This window comes from Somniosus microcephalus, chromosome 13 (assembly GCF_052327205.1).
Source record: "Somniosus microcephalus isolate GS21.2 chromosome 13, FLI_Smic_1.0, whole genome shotgun sequence".
Lineage (NCBI taxonomy): Eukaryota > Metazoa > Chordata > Chondrichthyes > Squaliformes > Somniosidae > Somniosus > Somniosus microcephalus.
Genome location: NC_140999.1, coordinates 91,487,278 through 91,510,845, shown reverse-complemented (window position 1 = coordinate 91,510,845; position 23,568 = coordinate 91,487,278). Strand labels below are relative to the sequence as shown.

At 46.0% G+C, this 23,568-nt stretch overlaps 1 protein-coding gene across 4 annotated transcripts in view; it reads left to right on the top strand.

Annotated features, from left to right (window-relative positions):
• Positions 1–23,568, top strand: part of pcif1 (phosphorylated CTD interacting factor 1) — a 348,501-nt gene that overhangs the window by 27,291 nt on the left and 297,642 nt on the right. For all 4 annotated transcript variants that reach the window (XM_086005128.1, XM_086005129.1, XM_086005131.1 and 1 more), the window contains 2 exons: positions 1,346–1,495; positions 5,408–5,532. In XM_086005128.1, coding sequence (XP_085861254.1) covers positions 1,369–1,495; positions 5,408–5,532 — 252 coding nt within the window. In that variant the 5' untranslated portion in view covers positions 1,346–1,368. The remainder of the gene's footprint in view (positions 1–1,345; positions 1,496–5,407; positions 5,533–23,568) is intronic.

The following is a 23,568-nucleotide window of genomic DNA, read 5'->3' as shown; positions in this document are numbered from 1 at the left end:
GGGTGCACCTCTGTGGCAGGTGGAAGCCCTGCCCTGCTTGAGATGTGCCCCAACCAAAGGGAGCTGGAAAGTCGAGGCCCGTAGTGTTCAGATGTCTCCACATTGGGCTTCTTCACCAGTTGTTCAATGGTATGTTACTGTTTTATGAGCTGCCACTTTCTCAACTGTAAATACTTTGATTACTGAGTGTCTTATCACCTACAAACACTCCCCCCGAGTCCTGCCCTTGCAGAGATAACTCGGCCCAGAATTAATAATGGCCTTTAATTGCAATAAACTGCAGTAGGATTTCTGTTGGTATATCCTTCAAATAGCAGAAATATCAAACACAGGACTAGAGTTTTACAGGCTAAAAACTACATGGTTTATTTAACAACACACACACAAGCATTAGGATGATCTAAACTACAGATAGCCGAGGCAGGTGAATAGTCAGCACACCAGGCATTGTTCTCATACAGTAGGGAAAGACCATTAAAGTGTCAACCTGACTTGTCTTCTCAGTAGAAAAATAGTCTTACAATTTAAAAAGTCTCAAACTCTCTCTCCTTCTTCCGCTGTCTTTATTGTTCTTTGGAACCTGCCTTCCTCCAGGATTGAGTGGGGACTCAATTGATCTCTCATCATGAAGAGGTTCAGCCTTTAAACTCTGCTTCTCTGATGGCAGAATTTCATGTGCAAGGAACAGCACTGTTTGACCTGTCATCAATGCAGTCCCTCTAAATGTTCTAACATTTAATACAATATATTATGAAAAGCATCACAGAACGCTAATGAGGAATTTTGACACCCATTCACAAAAACGACAGGTACACTCGTAGCGAATACATCTGCCTCCAAATATTTACGTTTCCAACAACGATTCCTAGTTTACCCCAACAACCAGATTAAAGAATGGGCTCTGCAGCCTTGGACAGGTAAAACCATCTTTGTGCATTCTGTAGCATCCATGAGATCTATTTTACATTTTATTTGTACCGTTTAAGTAAGTAATTAGGAGTTGTTTTCAGTTTTCTTCACCGCTACCAAGCTGGGCAATCTACAGCAGTGATCTTTTTATATTGGTCAGTTTTCAGACTATATAGTAGGATGTAAGCCCTGTGTTGTCATTGCTTTAACTATAAAGTGCTGAACACTTGCGTCTATAGTTACAGTTTCTCTTTGTATTTTAATTTTAGATTGCATAGAATTAATGTTTGATTAGCTCGATTGTCTTGGATTTAACAGAAGGAAGTTTTACAAGTGCAAAAACAGCTCAATCAAATTCCATCTTAAATCGAATGTTTGCTGGGCTGCTTGGAACCGCGTATGCCGTGGAGTCACTCTTGTTGTTTTGTCATGTTAGTTTGCAGGACCGATGCAAAAGAAATGGCGAGTGAAAACCACAGCGGTCTGCAAGCGGACCCCACAGTGATCGTCCAGCCGGCGAGTACATCCGACCAGGGGCAGCCTTCATCACCAAAGTCTGTCAAACCGGTGGCGCAGGATCTACCAGGTGAAAGCTGAGCCTCCGATTAATTCTCGACTCTGCCCTATTTCTGTTTGTAGCTCTAATCTCTCCATATATTCACTGGTTTAGGTACCTTACAATCATTGAACTCAAAAGTACTTGGCTATGCATGTGAAGTGCCGTAACCTACACAGCTACAGACCAAGAGCTGGAAAGTGGGATTAGACTCGATAGCTTTTTTTCGGCCGGCACAGACACGATGGGCCGAATGGCCTCCTGTGCTGTAAATGTCTGATGATTCTATTGTAAATGGATGTGTATCTAGAGATTTCTAACATCTTTGGAGACAACTGAGGGTAGGGATAGTTGTGTTCTGATGAAGGGTCATCGACCTGAAATGTTAACTCTGTTTTTCTCTCCACAGATGCTGCCTGACCTGAGTATTTCCAGCATTTTCTGTTTTTATTATAGTAGAGATAGTTGGCCAGTTGTATATTTAGAGACCATTTACAAGTTGCCACAGAAACTCTAGATTCTCTATTCAGATCCTGGAGATGCAGGGACAGATGGTTAGGTGATTTTGGCATCTGTGGTCAGTTCATTTATACTCTTAGACTTGGTCCCAACTCTTGACAGCAGTTTGCTGATCGTGAATAATGAATAGTTTGTATGAATAGAGGACCCAGATGTTTGAAAGTTACAACAAATCACTACTCTTTTGACAGAAGCGTTGGCGTGTTTAGGCGGTATTATTTAATCGCTGAGGGGTGTTGATGATTCTGCCCACGTGTTTAGGAGGGGATACTGTTGAGTCTCTGAGGGGATGAGATGTTAAATGGAGGCCCCGTCTGCCCTCCCGGCTGGACATAAGTTCCCATGGCATTATTTGAAGAGTAGGGAAGTTCTCCTGGTGTCCTGGCCCATATTTATCCCTCAACCAACATCACCAACCAAAAACATGTTACAGGAAACACTTTTTTAAATCCGGGACCGGCGTGGTGCCGGTTTATCAAAAAGTCCGGATTACAGAGAGGTATAGTAAAAGGTACGAGAGCTCCGTACACAGCAACAAATCCAGGCTTCCCTGTTGCTTAGCAACAGGTGCAGGAACCCTGGCTACAGACCAAGCATCCCTGTTGCTTAGCAACAAGTGCAGGAACCCTGTTTACACAGCCACAGATCCAGTAATGGCCACTAATACGAAGTAAAACTTACCTGAACCACCTACTGAATTTTGCCGGTTCAGAGATTTCTGGTTATTTAGGTGCCGGTAAATCGAGAGTTTCCTGTAATTAGTCATATTATTTGTGGGACCTTGCTGTGCAGAAATTGGCTGCTGAATATCCCAATATTGCAACAGTAACTATACCTCAATTAAATTGGCTGTGAAGCACCTTTTGTTTTTTTTCCCTACATAATGGTACTATATAAATACAAGGTGTTCGGAAGTCTCTGCGGGCATGTTAGGGGATGGTGGAGTCTCGGTGTGTTTAGGGAGTGTCCAGTTGCAGAACGTGTGGCGAGTCCAAGTATGTGTTCAAGAAGAGGTTTTGATGAATTGTTGGGGGTCTAGGCATAGCCATCAATGAGGTGGGGTGCTGGTATGTTCCGAAGTGCATGTTTAAGAGGGAGCGTCTATGATTTGCTGTGCATCTATTTAGGATGGGTTGTTAGGAGGCAGCCAACTTGTGCACAGCCAGGTCCCACAAACAGCAAGGACATAACAAGAATTAGGAGCAAGAGTAGGCCATACAGCCCTTCGATTCAATAAGATCATGGCTGATCTTCAACTTCAACTTCACTTTCCTGTCCAATCCCCATATTCCTTGATTCCCGTAGAGTTCAAAAATCTGTCTATCTTGGCCCTGAATATACTCAACGTCTCAGCATCCACAGCCCTTTGGGGTAGAGAATTCCAAAGATTCACAACCCTCTTGAGTGAAGAAATTCCTCCTCATCTCTGTCTTAAATGGCCGACCCCTTTTACTGAGACTATACCCCCTAGTTCTAGACTCTACAGCCAGGGGAAACAACCTCTCGACATCTATGCTGTCAATCCCCTTCAGAATCTTGTGTTTCAATGAGATCACCTCTCATTCTTCTGAACTCGAGCGTATAGGCCCATTATACTTAATCTCCTCGTAGGACAACCTGCTCATCCCAGGAATCAATCTAGTGAACCTTTGCACTGCCTCTAAGGCAAGTATATCCTTTTTCAGATAAGGAGACCAAAACTCTGCACAGTATTCCAGGTGCGGTCTCGCCAAAGCCCTGTACAATTGTAGTAAGTCTTCCTTTTGTTGTACTCCAACCCCCTTGCAATAAAGGTCAACATGCCATTTGCCTTCCTAATTGCTTGCTGTACCTGCGGACACCTAAATCTCTCTGAGCAATGAGCCAACTGACTGGATTATATGTTTGTGATGTTGGGTGAGGAATAAATATTGGCTAGGACACAGAGAACTCACGTGGACTATTGGGCCATAGTCTTTATTGGTGTAGTTAGTCTTCCTGCAAAGCGCACATTTTTGGGGCTTTAGAGGTGCCTTCATTTGTGCTGACTCCTCTGCTATTTCTATACACTATGTATTCAAGACTGTTCCTTGTGAATTAATTCTGCTTCTGATAAAAGGTGTTTCAGACCACCTCGGTTTCTCTCAATGTATTATTTAACTTTGTCAAACATCTAATACCTCATAATATAACTTCACCAATTTCTGTAACACTGTTACATTCTGTGCAGTGGACTCCCCCTCTTAATGCATATCAGGCAATCTTTCAGTGATTACCAAAAGCTTCGAAGAATATGCTTGGAGCACTGCCAGTGTTTCTTCATGACTTTTCTCACCTGGGGTATCTGCAGCTATCCATCTGAGTAATAGACTCTTGGCCCTGTAACACTCAGTAAAGCAGCCATTTGATTGCTGTAAATAAACAACAAATTGGTACAAAACTGATCAGATAAATAACAGACTTGTGCTACTTTGATCACTTAGTTTGGTGACATACCCCGCTTCTTATGTATTTATTTAATGTTACCAGTAAATGACCAACCAATTACATGGAGATGGCAAAACATCAGATACTCTCCAAATACACAACCCATGATATTAACCACATCCACTCACTGCAAGGGGTGTAGCTGGGTGTTGTTTTTTTTTCTGTTGACGGTGCAATATAAATGGATGTTGTTGCTGAATCTTGGCAGACTGTCGCTGCTGTTCAGTGAAGGGGACATACTGTATGGTGTTAGCTTTTTCAGGTGTCGGGCACTGTTTGGGCTTGATATTGTACCTTAACTGTATTCCTAAACTCCCATTCCTACAAGCTTTGCTGTAATGCAGCATCCATCCCACACAAATGTGTAGTCTGTCCAACCTGTTGTTGGTGTAGAGCTATCTGTGTGAATGAAACCTCTCGAATTACGCTTTACATCCATATATTGTCAGTAAGATTGTACAGTTGATTGGTGTTAAACATAGAGGTGAGCTTGTGGTGGGAAAGTGTGTTTGATTAAAGGTTATCTGGGTATAGCTTTCACTGGGAGGAAAAACAAAATGCTAAATTGCCCAGGCACATTTTAATAAAGATTCCTTCATGAGAAGGTAGAGAAACTTGGGCTAAAGGGGATTTCTATAGAACCGTCTCCCACCAGAGATAGAAACCTTTTAATCCCGTTTGTTTATTCAGAATTAGTGACTGGTACAGTAGATTAGACATGTCCCTATCAGTTCTCTAGTGGAGAGATGAGTCTCTCATCCCCTCAGTGCAATTGGCACAAGTCGCAGAGCTGTACGCAACACTGTATTCATACTCTTAAGCTGCCTTGCCTTGGTTCTGACTGAGCTATGGTTAAGGCGGGTTTCACAAGACTAATCTGGAGGCATTGACTGAACGTGTGTGTTTTTTAAATTTATTTAAACCTGAGCAGAATTTTGATTGTGATGTTATTTTCAGATGAGCTGGTTCAGGCAGGATGGTCGAAGTGTTGGAGTCGGAGAGAAAACAGGCCATATTACTTCAACAAGTTCACCAACCAGTCGCTCTGGGAAATGCCTGTGTTTGGACAGCATGATATCATAGTGAGTAACCAAACTCTAACATGCACCGTACATCTATCAGCCAAACTAATTATCACTCGCCCTATTTAGCTTGAAACAATCTATAGTGAGTATTGCTAATGCAAAAAGCATTCTGTTTTCAGTTGAGTATGTGATCATACGTATTCTTTGGCTGAACGTGTCACAAAATGGGTAAGTAAAAAATCGTCTCCCAGGCCTTTGTAAAAATAGGGTCGTGGTTTTTATTGCATTAAATATTAGTTATAAATAAGGATATCTTACAGGCTGAATAATGTGATGGGGACAATTATTGCAGAATATCCCTGAACCTTCCATGGATGTCACAGTTGCTCTGCATTTCATTCTCCTTTTTCAGAGGATTTTTTAAGTGCACAACTCAGTATTTGGAAATGGGGCAGTTTTTCTCATCTGTGTTGAGACAGACTCTGCTACAGCAATATCAGAATGAGATTGGGACAGATGAGAAGCCTGTGACTCACTGGTTAGTAGGTTTCGGTCAATGAATTTTGACTGGACAGTTTGATTTGTGTTGAAATCATGGTAAAATGCATGTCCCAGAGCTGTGTTTCTGTGTAAATCATTTAACTATTTCTAAGGAGCAGGGATAGCCTTTGGCTTCTGACGGGTGCCTACAGTACATGCTGCTGGTTTCATGAAGAATAGGTTTAACTGCATGTTCTGTACAATTATCACAGCAACAAAATACAGTGAATAATAAAGACACTGGTCTTTTTCTAACTTAACATCACTAATTTGCTGCCCATTTCAACAGTGCTATTGGTTTACAATCCATGCTCTCTCACACCGGGGTACTTTTCATAGGCACCAGCAGCAGAGGGAAAATCCCTCTAATCAGGAGACTATTAGGCCATGACCCCACCACAGTGGACCCACCCTCAGAAGGGAAAGTCAATCATCTAATTGATCAGATGAGTTGAGTCTGGGGCTCCATGCAGGTGATGGCCAAAAGGTACTGTTATTTTTCTCTAATTTCTTTAGATTGCCAGTCTTAAATTGCACGATAGTGTAACTTTATCAACAAAATTGGGACAGAAACGTCAATGTAGATCTGTCTGTACGCACCCAGACACCCTGAATGTAGATCTGTCTGTACGCACCCAGACACCCTGAATGTAGATCTGTCTGTACGCACCCAGACACCCTGAATGTAGATCTGTCTGTACGCACCCAGACACCCTGAATGTAGATCTGTCTGTACGCACCCAGACACCCTGAATGTAGATCTGTCTGTACGCACCCAGACACCCTGAATGTAGATCTGTCTGTACGCACCCAGACACCCTGAATGTAGATCTGTCTGTACGCACCCAGACACCCTGAATGTAGATCTGTCTGTACGCACCCAGACACCCTGAATGTAGATCTGTCTGTACGCACCCAGACACCCTGAATGTAGATCTGTCTGTACGCACCCAGACACCCTGAATGTAGATCTGTCTGTACGCACCCAGACACCCTCTGAATGTAGATCTGTCTGTACGCACCCAGACACCCTGAATGTAGATCTGTCTGTACGCACCCAGACACCCTGAATGTAGATCTGTCTGTACGCACCCAGACACCCTGAATGTAGATCTGTCTGTACGCACCCAGACACCCTCTGAATGTAGATCTGTCTGTACGCACCCAGACACCCTCTGAATGTAGATCTGTCTGTACGCACCCAGACACCCTCTGAATGTAGATCTGTCTGTACGCACCCAGACACCCTCTGAATGTAGATCTGTCTGTACGCACCCAGACACCCTGAATGTAGATCTGTCTGTACGCACCCAGACACCCTGAATGTAGATCTGTCTGTACGCACCCAGACACCCTGAATGTAGATCTGTCTGTACGCACCCAGACACCCTCTGAATGTAGATCTGTCTGTACGCACCCAGACACCCTCTGAATGTAGATCTGTCTGTACGCACCCAGACACCCTCTGAATGTAGATCTGTCTGTACGCACCCAGACACCCTGAATGTAGATCTGTCTGTACGCACCCAGACACCCTGAATGTAGATCTGTCTGTACGCACCCAGACACCCTGAATGTAGATCTGTCTGTACGCACCCAGACACCCTCTGAATGTAGATCTGTCTGTACGCACCCAGACACCCTCTGAATGTAGATCTGTCTGTACGCACCCAGACACCCTCTGAATGTAGATCTGTCTGTACGCACCCAGACACCCTCTGAATGTAGATCTGTCTGTACGCACCCAGACACCCTCTGAATGTAGATCTGTCTGTACGCACCCAGACACCCTCTGAATGTAGATCTGTCTGTACGCACCCAGACACCCTCTGAATGTAGATCTGTCTGTACGCACCCAGACACCCTCTGAATGTAGATCCGTCTGTACGCACCCAGACACCCTCTGAATGTAGATCCGTCTGTACGCACCCAGACACCCTCTGAATGTAGATCTGTCTGTACGCACCCAGACACCCTCTGAATGTAGATCTGTCTGTACGCACCCAGACACCCTCTGAATGTGGATCTGTCTGTACGCACCCAGACACCCTCTGAATGTAGATCTGTCTGTACGCACCCAGACACCCTCTGAATGTAGATCTGTCTGTACGCACCCAGACACCCTCTGAATGTAGATCCGTCTGTACGCACCCAGACACCCTCTGAATGTAGATCTGTCTGTACGCACCCAGACACCCTCTGAATGTAGATCCGACTGTACGCACCCAGACACCCTCTGAATGTAGATCTGTCTGTACGCACCCAGACACCCTCTGAATGTAGATCTGTCTGTACGCACCCAGACACCCTCTGAATGTAGATCCGTCTGTACGCACCCAGACACCCTCTGAATGTAGATCCACCTGAACGCACCCAGACACCCTCTGAATGTAGATCCGTCTGTACGCACCCAGACACCCTCTGAATGTAGATCCGTCTGTACGCACCCAGACACCCTCTGAATGTAGATCCATGTGCCACGCAATGAAAAGTGGAGTATCTCCAAAGTCTCCTGCTCTGTGTGTTAGGTTCTAACCACTGATTTGGCTGTTATATACTCTTGGCAGTCAACAGATAAAAGTAAGCTGTTTCTTTTCATGCCCAGGTGGCAAGTCTTTCTTCAATTTTCTCAAGTGTGCAATCTTTTGGCTAATTATTTAAAGTTAATGAATGCATATTTGTATTTACTAAATTCATGAAAGTTTTGGTTGACTTTGTCCTAAAGGGTACAGGGAAGAGATTCCGGGTAAAAATGGAAAAGAAGGAACTTGCACTTATATAGCACTTTCAGGACCTCTGGATGCCTGAAGCGCTTCACACCCAATTAAATTGTTTTTTTTAATAAAAGTGTAATCACTGTTGTAATGTAGGAAACCCAGCAGCCAATTTGTGCACTGCAAGGTTCCACAAATAGCAATGAGATATATGACCAGATAATCTGTTGTGATGGTTGAGGGATAAACATTACCCTGGGCATCAGGACACATCCCCTGCTCTTCCAAAAGCCATGGGATCTTTTATGTCCATCTGAGAGGGCGGGCAGACGGGCATCTCCTCCAAAAGATGGCACCTCACAGTGCAGCACTCCCTCAGTACTGCACTGGTTAGCCTTGATTATGTGCTCAAGTCCTGGTGTGGGACTAGAGCCCACAACTTTGAGTCCGAGGCAAGACTGCTACCACTGAGCCAAGGCTGACGCTGCAGTTTAATTTGCATGGAGAAAGATTTATGTGATATCCATCATGTCTTTTTAAATGTGCAGGAGATGAGTGCTTCCTGAAAATGGGACAGATTTACAAATTAATGTTACCTATGTCTAAATTATTAAACCGGGTTCTAGCTGGTGTTTGGCATTCCAGTCAAAAGACACAAGTCTAGTAATCTGAGATTATCCACTTCCCATGGTCATTAAGAGTTGTTCCCAATTAATTGTGTACAGCTGTGCTATTATGTAAAATGAGCAGTAGAAATGGTGTGGGGTGCACTCTGTATAAAGAAACCAAAGGTGGCAGGAGAAGGAAATTGAAGGACACAATTCAGTAAGAGGAGGGGGGAAGAGGTTGAAAAGGGCAGCCAGAAAAGTAAGATTGGGAAGATGGGAGAAAAGGAGCAACAAAATGAGGATGGAGAAACCCAAAAAGATGGGAGAGACACAAGGGGAGGGAGGAAAAAATGGGGAAAATAACATGGGGGAGAGAAGAGGAAGCCAGTTTACAGAGAAAATGAGGGTCCACCCTGCGACTCTAAGTTGATCCAGCGAGTAGCTGAGCCATTATGAACTAGGAAGCTTCAAGGCTTGCTCCCCAGTCTGTGTCGTTAGATCTCTCGACAGGAATGACAGTAAGGGTGTTACATTAGGAGGAGCAAAAATCAGCTGGGGTTCCTACTCCTGATCACTGCTCCGTGGTTCTTGCTGGACAGTGGATGTTGGGTGAGGACGGGATTGGATGCAAGGGAGAATTGTGAGTGAAAAGTTATTACCCTTTGTTGCCTCCCGATAATCAGAGTACTTGCACGCATGAGCCTGAGGATTTGAACTATTTGGAGAAGGGAAGATAAGAGAAAACGTAGGGCTCGCTGAACTACATCATGATGTCATAGAAACACTTGGACCTTCACTGAAAGGCAATGAATGTTACAGAAAGCTGCACTGGCTAAACTGCTTATTGGTGCAGCAAACTGTTAGGCTAGGACAACTTGTCTGCTGATCTCGCTTACTGGGGAATGTGGGTGACACACTGACTAACTTGCAACTTCAGCTGCCACCTCCTTACGGCAGATACCAATTCACTGCTTAATCACAGTAACCCGCAAAAACACCTCATTGTAAAACACCTGGAAATCCCTACCGGAGCTGACAGACTGGCTCCAGAATATATCTGCTCCTGCATTACTTAGTTGGGCAAATCCTTTGTACTATCAGTTACTGCCAAGTAACCTTACAGTCAAGACCTCATGAAAATAACAAGGCTCCATAACTGCTACAGCCTTTCCACCATCTACAAGATACAAGTCAGGAGCGCGATGGAATACTCTCCACTTGTTGCAGCTGCACTCATCCATACAACACTCAAGAAGCTCGACACCATCCATGACAAAGCAGCCTGCTTGATCAGCACCCCATCCACCACCTTAAACATTCACTCCCTCCACCACCTGCGCACTATGGTCACACTGTACCATCTACAAGATACAATGCAGCAACTCGCGAGGCTTCTTCGACAGCACCTCCCAAACCCGCGACCTCTACCACCTAGAAGGACAAGGGCAGCAAGCACATAAGAACACCACCGCCTCCAAGTCTCACACCATCCTGACTTGGAAATGTATTGCTGTTCCTTCATTGTCGCTGGGTCAAAATCCTGGAACTCTACCTAACTGCACTGTTGAGAGTACCATCACCACACGGACTGCAGCGGTTTAGGAAGGTGGCTCACCACCACCACCACCTTGAGGGCAATTAGGAATGGGCAATAAATGCTGGCCTTGTCAGCGATGCCTACATTCTGTGAATGAATTTTTTTTTAAAAGGCACCAGTTCCCCATAGCTGTCGCTCCTCTCCCTGTACATGGCTCCCCTCCCTGCCCTACTCTCGTTACAAATAATGCCACTTCTTGCAGTTGTGCCACTTTGCACAAATAGTCCCGCACCCCTTTCCAACGTAGTGCTACTGCACAGAGCTCGTCACTCACCAATCTCTGGAGATAATGCCACTGCGCACATAGTGCCACTATTGCTCTGCACGAAAAAGGGTACATTGAGGCCACTGTATATCAAACTCGTAGGCAACACTGAGCACAAGTTTGTGTAGCACACTGCACAAGTAGTGCTACTGCAACATGCTCAGTATGTTGGCCCCACTGTACCATTCCGAACATGGATACTGTTAGCGTACTGCAGGCAATTTTGTTTGGGGTGCATCACACTGGGAGGTTAGGAAAGGACCTGGAAGTGGTTTAGTTAACAGCCTAACGGTGTGTAAACATTTATCTAATAGCGATCAGAACATGATCGAGTTCAACGTAGTGTTTGAAAGAGAAAAACACGAAACAGCTACTAAGATTCTAGATTCAGGTAAGGCTGACTTCAATGCGATGAGGCAGAGACTGTTCACAGTAAATTGGGCAAATCTGTTAATGGGTAAAACAACAAGATCAGTGGGAGGTGTTCAAAAAAGAATTTGTGATACTGAACCAGTTTATACCCCTACTTGCCAAAAAAAAGCCTTGGATGACTATAAAGAGGCAAGAGACAAAAGAAAAAGCATACAAAAATGCAAAAAAAAAGGCGCAGATCCTGGCGAATGGGAAAGGTACAAAGAACAGCAAAGGGTGACAAACAGCTACAAAAAGAAACTTGCAAGGGATATCAATCAACACACTGTTTACAATTATATTGGGGGGAAAAGGGTGTAGTTAGGAGCAATGTTGTCCCCTTGAAAACTGATAACGGTGAAATGGCGGACATGTTGAATAATTACTTTGCGTTGTAGGTATTCGTGTTGACCTCGGGACGAATGCCTACTAAATAATTTAGTTCGAGTTCGGATGAATAATCACTAAGTTTATTAACTGGAACTGACGAAATACAACAAGTAAGCTGGCTTTACACAGGAGCAATGCGAGATAGGTCTTACCCCGACGGGGACTCCACGAGGACTGAGTCCGTAGTCCTCGGGAGAGCGTGATGACGTCATCACGCTCGGTCGCGTTTTCCCGCTCTTCGGGTGTCACGTGACCGCGTCCTGACAGCGCGTTGGCCCGCGCTTGGGGCGGCCACGTGACCCGCGCCGATACGTCGGCGCGTTCACCCGGTGCGTAGGCTGGCCGTTGAGGCCGAAGTCGCGGGAGCTGGAGGCCGAGCGGGGGATCGCGTCGCTTATGTCTGCCGGCCGATGCGGCCGAAGTCGCGGTAGGCCGGGCTGTGCCGGTGGCCGCCCTGGAAAGCCGAGTCGGGCCGGCGGCTGCCGCGTGTACGTAATGCGTGACGTGACGTCGGCGCGCTAGGGTGCGTTTTAAAAGGGCAACGGCCCCCACAGGTAAGTTAAAGGGGCACTGGCCCAAACAGGTAAGTAATACACATAGTTAGGTTAAAGTGAATTATCTACATTTATATGTGTAAGGACACACGGTGGAACCGCCACATGCGCCCCCCCCCCCCCCCCCCCCCCCCAGAATTCGCTTTAACGAAAGTCCAAAGATGGGCTGACGAGCCGGTGGTCTCGGCGAGCGTACTGACTCGACTTGGCAGGCGAAGTCTGAAGATGCTGGTCGTCAGCGGATCCTTACGCACGTCATGGCGAATAAAACGTATTCGTCAGGCGAAGGACCGTGGAAACGTGCGAAACAGCAGGCCGTGTCAGTGACTGGCAGGTCGGGCGGACGCGGGCGATCGCTTTGTTGATGGTAGAAGTCCTTGTTCTGACGAACTCTGCAGGAAAGCCAACCGGGCGATCCAGAAGGACATTACGGGCGAGGTTGGTGAACTCGCCGACAGGTAAGCGTAATCGTTGGGAGCCTGGCACGCACAGGACGGTGCGTACCATAGTGGCATTACGATCGCACAACGGATAGTGAGCCGTTGCTACGCAGAGCAGTGCTCGGTGCGGACTGCAACTTTCACGTGGCCGCTCGCGGCCGTGGGCTGTCCGTTGGACCCGTCCTCGATGTTCGCTGCGTAAGTAGATGTTTACGTTTGTTAAGGGGGAATGGGCGGCCGCAGCGAGCGAGTGGCTGAAAAACAGCATCGGCATGTAACGGGCTAGGATGGCGTCGGGTGCTGTCTGAGCTGGAGACGGGCAGGCCCTTAGTTCCTAGCTCTGATCATTCTGTTGATTTGGTCTTTTCTGTTACCAGCAGCACCACCCTCAACAAAAGGTGTTGTCTTTCTGTTCATGCCACCACGTGGCAAGGACAGTGTGAAGGGCCACAAGACATTGTTGGCCATGTTGAAGTTCTTGCCGACTGTGTAGATCCCATGGATCAGATCGCCAACACAAATTATGCCATACTTTCCAAGCTGCTTTGCAATCAGGGCATTGGCCGTGAAGGCGATGCGCTGATGTTGGATCTGTCGAAACCATGTTTGTAAATCAATTCACGGACAGACTTTAGAGTTGGATATTCCCATGCAATGTATGGCGCTGCAAATCAGAGCATGTTGATTGAAGCCTTAGTCGTTTTTGAATTTCAGATGCTTCGAAGTGGGGAGGAGCTTTTAGGATGATAGTAGAACTAAAAGGTTCACTGGCCTGCGTTGAGCTGCATTTTTTTTCGAATCCTCATCACTGATGGGAGTGACCGAATCGAGTTCTACATGAGGAAGGCAATTGGAAAAGTCACTGTCCACACGGTTACGCAACAATTTTACCCCTCGATTGCCCCTACCAAAGTGGTTGAAACCAATAGCTGGTGAGGCAGCAACGTTGAGGAAGCGGTTGAGCAAGGGGGTGTGCATGTTGAGCTCCGTGTCTGACTCTTGCTCGACTTGTCTGCTGAGGACTGGGCTAAAAGAACTGGAAGTTAACCAGGTCGACTGGGAAAAATTTGCTATTTCTTGTCAATTGACATGCAGCTGTGCTTCAAATCCTTGATGGGTACAGCTTCGCACGAATCCTATAGCCCTGGTAGGCAGGTTACTGCTGGACATGGCACGGACCATGCCACTGCTTCAATGAGCACAAGTCTTGTGTGGTTTACCACCAGGAGTGACAGTGCTGTTCTTTGCTTTGTAGACGTAGGCACCTCTCGTGCCCAGGTAAAATTCCGTTTCTTCGCGGCAATAAACCCCCTCAATCTTCAGGAGAGCGGTGCTCTCTTTGGTTTCGAAAGCCTTGTTTATAGCCAGTAAACGCAGTTTTGCAGAACCTATGGATATTACAAGGCTTGATATCAGCAATGGAACAGAAGAAGTAATAGTAACCTGCTTTCGGAAGGTTTTCTGTCAATGTTCCAGTAGGAAGGCTAATCTTCGGCGCTTGTCCGGTCGTGAAAATCAGAGTGCAGGCTTTCGACCTGCTGTAGCTTAAAGCCTGTTTCTAGCGCGTGCTCTATGGAGAGGAATCGCCTCCGGACCCTTGTGCTGATGGACCAGAGAAAGGGTGGGACAGACCGGGTCGGCGTCGTTTTCGGTGGGGGGAAACTGCCGGAAGGGCGGCAACGCTGCTTGTTGTTGTTGACTTAGTGAAACTACTGCCGAGAAGGCGGCACGCTTCTCTTACTCGCCAGCAAGTATGATAGGTAACACAAGCAGCAGGCCGACGGGCTGGTGCGTCGTTGGCGGGGAACGAGTCTTCATGTTGCACGAGGGGTGGAGCCTCGTGGCTTGCGAGGGATGGGTCCTCGCGTTGCGCGCGGAGTGCGTCCTCGTGGTTCGCGAGGGTGAGTTCTCGTGGTATCCCCGCCGGGCGCGCTCCGATCTTGTGGGCCCGAATGTGCTGTACCACGTGCTTGGAGAGATTTATATTTGCTGTTGCGTTGGACGTAGAGGCGGACGACCCACGTGGCGGTAGAAAAATCGACTACGGGGACGGGAAACAAATGCGTGGTCTGCCCTCCGTCGCTGCTCCCGGCGAACTGGACTTCTACCTGTACCAAGCACGAGGGCGGTTGTTTCTCCCTGAAGTGCGGCAGCGATAGCGAAACGGCTGGTGCTGACATGGCGTGCTTCCTTTGTGAAAAACGTTCACAAAAATCGAGGTCCAGCTGTGTGTTTGTTTTGTCCGTGAAAAACGAGATCACCTCCAGGCTGCACTTCCCATGCGAATACATTCGCAAAGACGGGGTCGCCAGGTTCAGGCTGTGTGCTTCCTCCGTGAAAACCGTCCACGGAGTCGTTTGTTCGTCGGTTGTCGTCTGAGGAGACGAGGTTCAGGTTGCGCGTATCTTCCGTGAAAACCGTTCACGGATACGGGGTCATCAATTGTAGTGTAGGAATTGATGAGCGCCCGTACTCACATCGTTGGAGGTGTTGTTGGCTGCGCTTCGGCCGTGAAAAACGTTCACGGTCTCGGGGTCACTAATTGTAGGTATTCGTGTTGACCCCTCTGGACGAATGCCTACTAAATAATTTAGTTCGAGTTCGGATGAATAATCACTAAGTTGTTTATTAACTGGAACTGACGAAATACAACAAGTAAGCTGGCTTTACACAAGAGCAATGCGAGATAGGTCTTACCCCGACGGGGACTCCACGAGGACCGAGTCCGTAGTCCTCGGGAGAGCGTGATGACGTCCTCACGCTCGGTCGCGTTTTCCCGCTCTTCGGGTGTGATGTGACCACGTCCTGACGTTAGCGCGTTGGCCCGCGCTTGGGGCGGTCACGTGACCCGCGCCGATACGTCGGCGTGTTCACCCGGTGCGTAGGCTGGCCGTTGAGGCCGAAGTCGCGACCGCGATAGCGGGAGCTGGAGGCCGAGCGGGGGATTGCGTCGCTTATGTCTAGCGGCCGAAGTCGCGGTAGACCGGGCTGTGCCGGCGGCCGCCCTGGAAAGCAGAGTCGGGCCAGCGGCTGCCGCACGTACGTCACGCAACGTGACGTCAGCGCGCTAGGGTGCGTCTTAAAGGGGCAACGGCCCCCACAGGTAAGTTAAAGGGGCAATGGCCCAAACAGGTAAGTAATACACGTACAGTTAGGTTAAAGTGAATTATATACATTATATGTGTAAGGGACACCCGGTGGAACCGCCACAGCGTCAGTATTTACAGTAAAGGAAGAGGATAGCATGCCAGAAATCCCAAGGAACTAATATTGAATCAGGGACAGGGACTCAATAAAATTAACATAAGCAAAATAACAGTAATGAAGAAAATAATGGCACTAAAGAGTAACAAATCCCCAGGACCAGATGGTTTCTATCTCAGGGTTTTAAAGGAAGTAGGTGAGCACATTGCAGATGCCTTAACTATAATCTTCCAAAGTTCTCTCGATTCAGGAACTGTTCCTTTTACTGTATATTGGAAAATTGTGCATGGTCACTCCACTATTTAAAAATGGTGAGAGGGAAACGAGGGAATTATAGACCAGTTAGCCTGACATCTGTTGTCTGGGAAATTACTAGAGTCTATAATTAAGAATAGGGTGACTGAACACCTTGAAAATTTTCAGCTAACAGATAGCCAGCTGGATTTGTAAAAGCTACGTCATGCCTGACAAACCTGATTGAATTTTTTGAAGAGGTTCCTAAAGTAGTGGAGAGGGGAATGTCTATGGATGTTATTTATATGGACTTCCAGAAGGCATTTGATAAAGTCCCACATAAGAGACTGTTGACTAAGCCCATGGAATTGAAGGCAAATTATTGACCTGGTTTGGAAACTGGCTGAGCGGCAGGAGACAGCCAGCCGGGATAATGGGTAGGTACTCAAATTGGCAGGATGTGACTAGTGGTGTCCCGCAGTGATCTGTGTTGGGGCCTGAACTATTCACTATTTATTAACAACTTAGATGATGGGATAGAAAGCCACATATCCAAATTTGCCGATGAGCCAAAGATAGGCAGCATTGTAGGCAGTGTAGATGAAAGCATAAAATTACAGAGATATTGATAGGTTTAGTGAAAGGGCAAAACTTTTGCAAATGGATATCAATGTAGGCAAATGTGTGGTCATCACTTTGGACCTAAAAAGAATAGAACAGGGTACTAGCTAAATGGTTAAAAGCTAAAAACAGTGGAGGTCCAAAGAGACATGGGGGTCCAGGTACATAGATCATTAAAATGTCATGAACATGTACAGAAAATAATCAAAAAAGCGAATGGAATGCTGGCTTCTTATATCTAAAGGATTAAAATACAAGGGGGTAGAAGGTATGCTGCAGCTATACAAAGCCCTGGTCAGACCACACCTGGAGTACAGTGAGCAGCTCTGGGAACCGCACCATAGGAAGGATATATTGGCCTTGGATGGAGTGCAGCGTAGGTTTACCAGAATGATACCTGGACTCCAGGGGTTAAGTTACGAGGAGAGATTAATAAACTAGGGTTGTATTCCCTGGAATTTAGAAGGTTAAGGGTGATTTTGATGGAAGTTTTCAAGATATTAAAGAGAACAGATAGGGTAGATAGAGAGAAACGATTTCTGCTGGTTGGGGATTCTAGAAGTAGGGGGCACAGTCTAAAAATTAGAGCCAGACCTTTCAGGAGTGAATTAAGGAAACACTTCTGCACACACAGGGTGGTAGAAGTTTGGAACTATCCTCCGTAAACTGCAATTGATGCTCGATCAATTGTTAATTTTAAGTCTGAGATTTTTGTTTACCTCATATCCCTTAATACCTTTGGTTAAGGTGGGAATATGGAGTTGGGCCGCAGATCAGCCATGATCTCATTGAATGGCGGAACAGGCTCGAGGGGCTAAAGGGCCTACTCCGGTTCCTATGATGGCGGACTCGTCGCTTTCAATAGCAAGATAGTGTGGGGTAGCAACAGCTATATGCACCTATATAGAGTCTTTAACATAATAACACATCCCATACCTCTATAAAGACAGAGACCAAGAAATAGAGGGAGAGGATTAGGGATGATGACCAAAAGCCAGATGGAAGAGGTAGGGTTTGAGAATGAGGTGTCATAAGACTAAATGCAAGAGAGTTAGGTCAGAGACTGCACGTAGGTTAGTGGAGTTAGTGAGTGAAACAGAGACCATGACACCTTTTAAGAATAGGTTAAGTTAGGTGGTTGAAGGAAAAGGGGGTGAAGTGATGGGAACAGGGTGGGCACATGGGATCAGGATACTGCTCATGTGGAGGATAAACACCAACACTAACTTGGTGGGCCCAACAGCCTGTTTCTGTGCAATTTTAGAAGGAGGCCTTTGAAGATGGGGCAAGAGGTGGAAATGGAAAGTGGCTTAAATGTTCAAGTGCCAGGTCCAAGTGGTCAGGGACAGGAGGGTGTGACTATGAGTGAGGCAGGTACGGGGATCCAGGAGGTAGTGTTGGAGGAGCCGCAGCCCTTGCTCTTGTCCAACAGGTTTGAGGCTCTTACTCCCTGTGGGGACGGGAACGGGGACTGCAGGGAGGATGAGCAACCTGGCCACAGCACCGTGGAACGAGGGGCCATTCAAGTGGGGGGAGTAAAAAGAAATGTAGTGGTAGGGGATAGTATCATTAGGGGGATAGATAGTGTTCTTTGCAGCCGAGAGCGAGAGTCCCGAAGGCTGTGTTGCCTGCCCGGTGCCAAGGTTAAGGACATCTCCTCTGGGCTGGAGAGAAACTTGGAGTGGGAGGATCCAGTTGTCGTGGTCCATGTTGGTACCAACGACCTCGATAGGACAAGGAAAGAGGTTCTGCTGAGGGAGTATGAGCAGCTAGGGGCCAAATTAAAAAACAGAACCACAAGGGTAGTAATTTCTGGATTACTACCTGAGCCACGAGCAAATTTGGCTAGGGTAAATAAAATCAGAGAGTTAAATGCGTGGCTCAAAGACTGGTGTGGGAGAAATGGGTTTTGCTTCTTGGGACACTGGCACCAGTACTGGGACAGGAGAGAGCTGTTCCGTTGGGACGGACTTCACTTGGCCAGTGCTGGGACTAGAATCCTGGCTGTAGAGAGGGCTTTAAACTAATTAGTGGGAGGGAGATTTCAAGAGCGCAAAAAATAAAAATGCCAGCGGAGAAGGCAATAGAGCAAGGTAGCAGTGGGGGAATTAAAAACCAGAGCGTGTCAGGAAGGGACACAATGTATATAAAGATAAAGGTAAAGTAGTAAAGGGGGTAAAAGCAGGAATAAATTGTCACAAAACATATTTAAAAGTTCTTTATCTGAATGCATGCAGCATTCGTAACAAAATAGACGAGTTGATAGTACAAATAACTACACATGGGTATGATCTGGTGGCCATTGCAGAAACATGGCTGCAAGGTGACCATGACTGGGAACTAAACATCCAGGGGTATTTGACAATTAGGAAGGACAGACCGAAAGGAAAGGGAGGTGGGGTGGCTATGTTAATAAAGGATGGAATCACTGCAATAGTGAGAAATGATATTGGGTCAAAGGATCAGGATAGTGAAACAGTTTGGGTGGAGATGAGGAATAATAAGGGGAAAAAGTCACTAGTGGGCGTAGTGTATAGGCCTCCTAACAGTTGCAACTCTGTTGGTCGGAGTATAAATCAGGAAATAGTTGGGGCTTGTAATAAAGGAACAGCTATAATAATGGGGGATTTTAACTTTCATATTGATTGGACAAATCAAATTGGGCCGGGCAGCCTTGAGGAAGAGTTCATAGAGTGCATTAGGGATGGGTTCCTTGAGGATGGGTTCCTTGAGCAGTATGTTACTGAACCAACCAGGGGACAGGCAATCTTGGATCTGGTCCTGTGTAATGAGACAGGATTAATAAAATATGTCCTAGTAAAGGATCCCCTTGGAATGAGTGACCATAACATGGTTGAATTCCAAATTCAGTTGGAGGGTGAGAGAGTTGGATCTCAAACCAGCGTACTAAGCTTAAACAAAGGAGACTATGAAGGTATGAGAGCAGAGTTGACTAAAGTGGACTGGGAAAATAGATTAAGGTGTAAGACGGTACATGAGTAGTGGTGTACATTCAAGGAGATATTTCACAACTTTCAAGAAAAATATATTCCACTGAGGAAAAAGGGGCGTAAAAGAAATGACGGCCATCCGTGGCTAAGTAAAGTAATAAAGGATAGTATCCGACTGAAAACAAGGTCATATAAAGTAGCCAAATCTAGTGGGAGGATAGAAGATTGGGAAGCATTTAAAAGCCAGCAAGAATAACTAAAAGATTAATTAAGAAAGGGAAGATAGATTATGAAAGTAAACTAGCAAAAAATATAAAAACAGATAGCAAGAGTTTCTACAGTTATATAAAAAGAAAAAGGGTGGCTAAAGTGAATGTTGGTCCCTTAGAGGACGAGACCGGGAAATTAGTGATGGGGAACATGGAGATGGCAAAAACGCTGAACAAATATTTTGTATCAGTCTTTACAGTAGAGGACACTAAAAATATCCAACACTGGACAAACAGGGGGCTATAGGGGGGGAGGAGCTAAACACGATTAAAATCACTAAGGAGGTGGTACTCGGTAAGATAATGGGACTAAAGGCAGATAAATCCCCTGGACCTGATGGCTTACATCCTAGGGTCTTGAGAGAAGTGGCGGTGGGGATTGCGGATCCATTGGTGGTAATTTTCCAGAACTCCCTGGATTGAGGAAAGGTCCCAGCAGATTGGAAAACTTAAAAAGGGAAGTAGACAAAAGGCTGGAAACTATAGACCAGTTAGCCTAACATCAGTGGTTGGTAAAATGTTGGAGTCCATTATTAAGGAAGCAGTAACAGGACATTTGGATAAGCATAATTTAATCGGACAGAGTCAGCATGGTTTTATGAAGGGGAAGTCATGTTTGACAAATTTGCTCGAATTCTTTGAGGATGTAACAAACAGGGTGGATAAAGGGGAACCAGTGGATGTGGTGTATTTGGACTTCCAAAAGGCATTTGACAAGGTGCCACACAAGATTACTGCACAAGATAAATCACGGGATTGGGGGTAATATACTGGCATAGGTGGAAGATTGGCTATCTAACAGAAAACAGAGAGTTGGGATAAATGGTTCATTCTCGGGTTGGCAACCAGTGACTAGTGGTGTTCCGCAGGGGTCAGTGCTGGGACCCCAACTCTTTACAATCTATAACGATTTGGAGGAAGGGACAGAGTGCAACATATCCAAGTTTGCCGACAATAAAGATGGGAGGGAAAGCAGTGAGTGAGGAGGACATAAAAAAACCTGCAAAAGGACATAGACAGGCTAAGTGAGTGGGCAGAGATTTGGCAGATGGAATATAATGTTGGAAAGTGTGAGGTTATGCACTTGGCAGAAAAAATCAAGGAGCAAGTTATTATCTAAATGGAGAGAAACTGCAAAGTGCTACAGTACAAAGGGGGTCTTGGTGCATGAAACACAGAAGGTTAGTATGCAGGTGATCAGGAAGGCCAATGGAATCTTGGCTTTTATTGCAAGGGGGATGGAGTATAAAAGCAGGGAAGTCTTGCTTCAGTTATACAGGGTACTGGTGAGGCCACACCTGGAATACTGCGTACAGTTTTGGTTTCCATATTTAAGAAAAGATATACTTGCTCTCGAGGCAGTTCAGAGAAGGTTCACTCAGTTGATTCCGGAGATGAGGGGGTTGACTTATGAGGAAAGGTTGAGTAGGTTGGGCCTCTACTCATTGGAATTCAGAAGAATGAGAGGCGATCTTATCGAAACATATACGATTGTGAGGGGGCTTGATCGGGTGGATGCGATGAGGATGTTTCCACTGATGGGTGAGACTAGAACTAGGGGGCATAATCTTAGAAAACTGAGATGAGGAGAAACTTCTTCACTCAGAGGGTAGTAAATCTATGGAATTTGCTACCTCGGAGAGCTGTGGAAGCTGCGACATTAAATAAATTTAAAACGGAGATAGACAGTTTCCTAGCTGATAAGGGAATTAGGGGTTACGGGGAGCGGGCAAGGAAGTGGACGTGAGTCTAGGTTCAGATCAGCCATGATCCTATTGAATGGCGGAGCAGGCCCGAGGGGCCGTATGCCCTACTCCTGCTACTTATGTTATGTAAGTGGCTCAAGGCCCTGCAGCCTAAAACGGACTGAAATGAAAAGAGTGGAGGGGATGTACAGTAGTGATAGACAAGGGGGAGTGGAGCAATGTCATGGAGTGCCATGAAGTTAGAAAGAAAGGACTTGCATTTATAGAACATCTTTTACAACCTCAGGACCTCCCAAAGTGCTTTACAGACAATGAAACACTTTTGAAATGTAGACACAGAAGAAACACAGTGGAAGAGGATGAAGTGGGCCATTTTTGAAAAAATAATAGAATATTGAGATATAGCCAGAACAGTAGGGTACAAATCTAGAGGTTACAGTAAGGTTTACAGAACATTGGGTGGACCACATACTGCAAACTGTTGCCCATCAGCCTATTCCACATTTACTCCATGCCCAAGCCAAGTCTTCACCCAACCTTAGAGCTTTGTCATTGGTTCTCATACATATCCATACTTCAGCCTGGCACAAATTTCAGCTGTAACTTGCAATTGAAATCCTTGGTACACTCATATTTTCAAAGGTCTTCACATATAAAATCATTGTAACACAGTCTAGCTCCATGATGAATGATTACTGACTGGTACGGCGGATCGGCTGCACGATGGGTATATGTATGTCACGGTGTGCCTGCTCCTTTAAGTTGTAATGTGTCTTCCCTGCTATGCTACCAGACTGGATGGTACACAATATAAAGGAACAGATCTTATAAATCCTAGATTTGTTTGGAGGAGGTCACTCAGTACACAGCATTTTGCTCATACAGTCTCCTTGTCAATGGATTGGATATGCACTCCCTCCATCACCAGCACACTGTGGTTGCACTATGTACAATCTACAGGATCCACTGCAGCAACTTACCAAGATTATTTGAACAATACTTCTCTCCCCTGTGACCTCTACCACTGTGATGGACAAGAGCAATATCATCGTGGGAACACCATCACCTCTAAATTCCCCTTCAAGTCACACACCATCTTTGACTTGGATATATATCACTGTTCCTTCATTGTTGCTGGTTCAAAATCTGGAACTTCCTACCTAACAGCATTGTGGATGTACCTCCACCACACAGACTGCAACAGTTCAAGAAGGCCCACCCCACCACCACTTCAGGGATGGGCAATAAATGCTGCCTTTGCCAGTATTACCCACATACAGAAAAGAGAGTACAGATGGGGTAGGAAAGGTGAAGCCGTCAGTCACTTCCTCCCCACCCCTGCCCCACCAAGCTCATGGCTAGTACCATCTAGCTCTCCTGTCTGGTTCCCCTTCTCTTTCATTCCCACATAATCCCACACACCCATGCCACAGCACACCACAAACAGTATCTTGTAATGCAAGCTCTGCTGAGTTTGTGTCTTGGAGCCAACATTCTAACATTTGTTCCTTTTCTGACGTAGGCGTGGAAGGCCCTGTATAAGCTTCCACCTTACCTATAACGTCCTCTATAAATGATTACACCTTACC